Here is a 6,000-nt window from a genome sequence, read left to right as displayed (position 1 = left end):
GCTTTGAAAACAATGGCATATCAAACACAATCAAGTTGAACTATAATCACGTATGTGAAGATTAAAGTTGTCAAAAAACGCCCCCAACATCAAGGTTTCTTTAATTTTTTTTTTTAAAACCTCTAATATTAGGCCCCTATCAAATTAATTTTTATAAAATTTAGACCCATTATTTCATGGGGCCTAAGGGAGGGAGCTCTGGGGACATATAGGCCCCCAATATTTTGTTAATTTTGATATTTTTTTCGAAAAAAATTTATTAAAAAGATAAATTATTTATATCAAAAAAATTTTATCGAAAAAAAATCGGAAATTTTATATAGAAAAAAATCGAAAAAAATTTATAGAAAAAAATTGAAAATTTTTTATCTAAAAAAATCAAAAAAAATTTATCGGTAAAAAAATCGAATAACTTTATTTCTAAAAAAAATCGATTCTTTTTTTAAATAAGTTGGCCTATGGGCCCACTAAGTCCATAAAATTTTAGGGGCGTTGTTTTTTGAACCTTTTAAATTATAAAATTTTTTGGCCCCTTTAATATGTGTGTCGGAGCCAATAATTAGGGGTCTATCAAATTGACAAGCTCTAGTGAAGATTAGGCAGTCATAATCAACAAATGTTGCAATAGGTCAAGTGGCTTGCCAAATTCTAGCTTCCTTGTTCAATCACAGCCGTAAAAATTCACATTAATAAATTAAATGTTTATTTTTCCGTACTTATTAATTATTTGATTAATATTTTCTTTGATATCATATGTACTACTACTTGTGACTGAAATTGAAAGTGACAGGTGTTTGTTCCTAACGACTCTCCGTGTATAAGAGAAACCTAGAAACATGGATCGTGGGAAAATTATATTATAAACTATAGTACCGGATCAACTAATAACTTATATATATTTTATATTCTTGGATATAGTTTTTGGAAATTGATATATACCAAAGCCATAACATTATTCCCATCATTCTCGTGAGGACTCTGGCTCACAAGCCAATAAAGGAAACTATAAACAACACTACCATCAATTCAACTAGATCACATTTCACATTCAAATAATCTAAATCTCATTTGGAGAATTTATTGTTGTTGAATTAATTATATTCTCTTCATATTCCTACTTCATTCTGTGGTTACTCAAAGTAAGATTTTCTTTCCATTCATTACACTATTATGTTATAGTGTCACTTAGGATTTTTATGACATATTCTTATTTTTAATTTTATTTTATATATAATGTACACTTCACTTTGTTTGCTTACAGTTTCAAAATCAAAGTAGAAATATTTTGAGTTTGGCTCTTTACAAAGGACTAAAACTGTTGATCCATTACCATCACAATGGTGTCTACTTGTGTGAACTTTAAGACCACCACCCATGTTGCAAACTTGAGGAAAGACAATATTTTTCGTCAAGAAAATGGTTTTCTAGGTGAGAGAATCAAAGGGGGTCTGAGTTATAGTCCTTGGATCATTAATCAGTTGGCCATATGTTTGAAAACCAATGAAAGAGTTAAGAAGGCCAAACCTGGTGTTGTATCAGCTGTTCTTACATCAAATGATGCCACTGAGACTATGGTAAGCTGAATTATGTCCTTGGATCCATCATTTTTACCATGGTTTTAAATTTGCAGTTATAGTTGCCGTTAAATTAAAATTTATATTGCGAAAAAAATGCAAACAATTATAACTCATCCGGCTGCAGATGGCAAGCTTGCAGAGGCTTCAAAATAGTTTATGTTGTGGCCGCAATTGTTGTTGCAGACTGTAGTTTAAAACTAGTTCCTTAGATTCTAATAGCTACATTTTTAAGTCATTATTTGATACTAAATGATTCTTGTATTCTTCTTGTGGATGTCAACTTCAGACTTTTCAGGTTCCATCGTTTCGGAGAAGAAAAGCTGACCCTAAAAATGTTGTTTCAATCATATTGGGAGGAGGGCCTGGTGTTCAACTCTTTCCTCTTACCAAACGATCTGCTACACCTGCTGTGAGTAAATCATTGTCTTTACAATCACTTTTTGGAGAATTAATTAGAAGGAAGACTCAAAATTTTGGAGTTCAATATTCAGTAATGATAAATAGTAGTTATGTGTACATTTTTCAGGTTCCTGTTGGTGGATGCTACAAGCTTATAGACATCCCAATGAGCAACTGCATCAACAGTGGAATCAACAAAGTATTTGTACTGACACAGTTCAACTCTGCATCACTAAACCGTCACATCGCTCGCACATATTTTGGAAATGGCATCAACTTTGGAGAGGGATATGTGGAGGTATACATATGCATGTATCAAGAAAATTGGTTGTTACTTATATATTTGTGAGGCTTAATTTGATTATGAATCAGTTTGAAGTGAAATGGTTTATTTTGGAATGTTTTTAATATGAAAGAAAATTTAATGTAAAACTCAACCTAATGCAAAAGTTATTGTATGTCAACGCTAATACTTTTTACTGTGAAATCAAACATGCAATAGGTTCTGGCGGCTACTCAAACGCCAGGAGAAGCCGGGAAGAATTGGTTTCAAGGAACAGCAGATGCTGTGAGGCAATTTACATGGGTATTTGAGGTAGGAAAATAATAATTTGTATTTATATCAGATTCAGTGTGAACTGCATGTCTTTCCTTTGTTTATTCTCCTCAAGTTGAACTAGATAGTGATAGTTTTTGACTGATGTAGGATGCTAAGCACACTAACATTGAGAATGTATTGATTTTGGCTGGAGATCAACTATATAGAATGGATTATATGGATCTTGTGCAGGTACTCAATTTATATGTTGGATTATTTCTTTATTTCATTTTCAGTGTTTTTCTGACTATCTTGTAATATATAAACAGAGTCACATTGATAGAAATGCAGATATTACAGTATCATGTGCTGCTGTAGGTGACAGGTATATGTTATGTTCAGTCTTCTTTTACATTTTTTCTTTGTTTGATTAATATCAACTTCTAGTCCTTCCGTCCCTAAGATTTTGGGTGCCTATGCGAATTATGAATTTGGTTCCCTTCTTTTACAAAAAGGGAATATTAGACACTAACTTCTTCAAAACATATAATTCCAAATTCAGTTTTTATTTAAGTTTCATTTCCATTTGCCTGTTTTTTAGCCGTGCATCGGATTATGGATTAGTCGAGGTAGATAGCAGAGGTCGCATCGTTCAATTTTCAGAAAAACCCAAGATAGATGATCTTAAAGCAATGGTAAGTCCTATACATGAATGAAGTTCAAATAAAATAGTTTAGTTTCTTGCCTCTTGATCAGTTTGAACAATTTTTTTTCCTAATCTTTGTGAGAGTGGCCATCTTAGCATAAAAGCATCTCATGTGAATTTAAATATTTTAATAATCCAGAATAGTATGTCATACATCATAGGATAACATCACAAACTAATGTACAAAATATGTTAAGAACACATGCAGATAATATAGGCTTGATTTACAAACATCTGTGCCAATGATTCACATATTTGCCTCTTTTTCTACCTTTCCATAGTTATGAAACTTCTCTATTAACTTGCAGCCCCCAATTTTTGAAATGTTACAATTATGGCAATATTAATTTGATCATAATATAATTCTCTGCAGCAAGTAGATACATCTCTTTTTGGATTGTCACCTCAAGAAGCATTAAGGTCGCCATATATTGCATCTATGGGGGTTTATGTATTTAAAACTGATGTTTTACTAAAGCTTCTGAAATGGAGGTATCCAACATCCAATGACTTTGGATCTGAAATCATCCCTGCAGCTGTTAAGGAATACAATGTCCAAGTCAGAGAAATTCTACTAAATACATCTCCTTTAAAATGTTTTGAAAATTACTTCTTTGTGGAGATAACAATACACAAGATGAATGTTTGTTTTTGCCTCTTTTTTCAGGCATTTTTCTTCGGAGACTATTGGGAAGACATTGGAACAATAAAATCATTTTATGATGCTAACATGGCTCTTACTGAAGAGGTATGTTCAATATATTGACTAATGGAAAAGAAAAATTCATAACCAAATGTTATTCCAGCCACAAACATACAAAGTAAAATTTGAAAATATTATATGCTACTCTTGCAGAATCCAATGTTCAAATTCTATGATCCCAAGACACCCATTTTCACATCTCCAAGATTCTTACCACCAACAAAGATTGATAATTGCAGGGTATGACTATGACTATGATCATCTATCTTCATTGTTTGATCTTACCTCTTCATTTCATGAGATTTCTTGCTTACCAAGTTTGAGTTTCTCTTGTAGATTGTGGATGCAATAATTTCACATGGCTGTTTCCTGAGAGAATGCAGTGTACACCATTCCATTGTAGGTGAACGTTCACGTTTGGATTATGGCGTTGAGCTCCAGGTAAACTACCATAATTTCTTGACCGAGAACACTAATACCAAGGTTTTGAATTGCGGTCACATTACGATCCTTAAAACTGTAGAGAATCAAGGTCTAATGCAGCTAATGTGGCCTCAATCACATAAATAACTTTGATGTCGCAGCTCAAATCAAGTCTAATGCTTCTGATGCGGCCTCAATGGCAGTAATCGTTGAGACATCAAAGACCTCTTGACGTCACAGCTCAAATCGCATTCGCCGACCTTTTGTTATATAACCTTGGGGCTTGCCTACAACACTATACATAACATAATATTCCTAACTTTTAAAACAATGTTTTGCAGGACACTATAATGATGGGAGCAGACTATTACCAAACTGAACCCGAAATCGCTTCTCAGGTAGCAGAAGGAAAGGTTCCAATTAGGATTGGAAGGAACACCAAAATTAGGTAATCTTACTCACAGTAACTAAATCCCAAGATGGACAGTAAATTATCTAATTCATTCTGTTTATTTTAAAAGATATCATCAACTAAAAATATTAATGTCTCTCTGCCATAACAAAGAATTACTAGCATAACATAATTAACATATTGAGTAATGAATATTGTTACTTGTTTCTTCTATGTTGAAGGAAGTGTATAATTGACAAGAATGCTAGAATTGGGAAAGATGTCATCATCATGAACAAAGATGTGAGCATGGCTCCCTTTTACTTTATCTATCTTTTACATTTGTTAACAATTTTCTATGTATTACCATTCAAATAAATGTTTTGTATGTAGGGTGTTGAAGAAGCAGATAGAGAAGACGATGGATTTTACATCCGATCAGGAATCACAATCATAATGGAGAAGGCTACAATAGAAGATGGTACTGTCATATAAATGGAAGAGAAGAGTAGTAGTTGCAATACAATGTACAATACACAAACCATACCCCCCTTTTTGTTTTATATATATATTTATGCAGAATAGAAGGCTCCCTCCTACTGCATGCAAAAATGGAATGAATAAATAAAGTTTGAATGTAAAATTAAGATGCACATAAATAAATAAAATGATGAAAGACTGTTTGTAAACTGCATTATTATTATTTTAAAATTTATGTTTTTGAATTTTTTTTTAAAATTACTATTTTTTTTTTTACTAAATAATATTAGTAAGTTAGATAATGTCTTGAGCATTAATCTCATACCAGTACTGTGGGAGTTTTAGATCAAAAGCATAAAGTTAAGAAATAAAAAATTTACGATTCTCTTTAGTTTCCTTTCAAAATCTATCCATGTATTTTCCCCCTTTGTACATTGCTTCGCATGAAAAAAAAAATCACTTGACAATTTCACAATTCTTAGAAACTTTCATTGTTTACATTCGATAACAACACGAATGCAGTTATGATTCTTCTGGCATTCATTGCATGTTAGTTCCTATTAATTTATGTTTAATACTTAATTTTTTTTTTAAGTATACGTTTATATTAAGTTTGAAATAGAAATGTAGATATACCAGCAAAGTTGACCGATAACAAAGTCTGTTAACTATGTGTCCATATTTCGATCTACGTAGAGATACCTTGAAAAAAAAACATAGAAATATGGGGATAATTAAGGGGTGAGAGGACATTATAATATATACAAAATATTAAAAAAAAAA

At 31.9% G+C, this 6,000-nt stretch overlaps 1 protein-coding gene across 1 annotated transcript; it reads left to right on the top strand.

Moving 5' to 3' along the window:
* Positions 1–780: 780 nt before the first annotated feature.
* On the top strand, positions 781–5,426 carry LOC101510953 (glucose-1-phosphate adenylyltransferase large subunit 1-like). Its single transcript, XM_004507405.3, has 15 exons — positions 781–1,139; positions 1,262–1,574; positions 1,864–1,986; positions 2,104–2,274; positions 2,479–2,571; positions 2,683–2,766; positions 2,844–2,899; positions 3,116–3,209; positions 3,594–3,779; positions 3,888–3,968; positions 4,077–4,163; positions 4,260–4,364; positions 4,688–4,794; positions 4,980–5,040; positions 5,131–5,426. Exons 2-15 carry the CDS (start codon positions 1,338–1,340, stop codon positions 5,230–5,232), a joined length of 1,587 nt encoding a protein of 528 aa, XP_004507462.1. The 5' UTR covers positions 781–1,139; positions 1,262–1,337; the 3' UTR covers positions 5,233–5,426.
* The last annotated feature ends 574 nt before the right edge of the window (positions 5,427–6,000 follow it).

The sequence above is a fragment of the Cicer arietinum genome, chromosome 6, assembly GCF_000331145.2.
Source record: "Cicer arietinum cultivar CDC Frontier isolate Library 1 chromosome 6, Cicar.CDCFrontier_v2.0, whole genome shotgun sequence".
NCBI lineage: Eukaryota > Viridiplantae > Streptophyta > Magnoliopsida > Fabales > Fabaceae > Cicer > Cicer arietinum.
The sequence above is the reverse complement of the archived record's forward strand: the minus strand, read 5'-3'. Positions and strand labels throughout refer to the sequence as shown.

Bases quoted from the DNA above. Each gene is read 5' to 3' on its own strand.
- LOC101510953 (XM_004507405.3), top strand. From the start codon at position 1,338: ATGGTGTCTACTTGTGTGAACTTTAAGACCACCACCCATGTTGCAAAC. The intron at 3,969-4,076 runs GTATGTTCAATA...CTACTCTTGCAG, and splicing joins ACATGGCTCTTACTGAAGAG to AATCCAATGTTCAAATTCTA. The intron at 4,365-4,687 runs GTAAACTACCAT...AATGTTTTGCAG, and splicing joins ATTATGGCGTTGAGCTCCAG to GACACTATAATGATGGGAGC.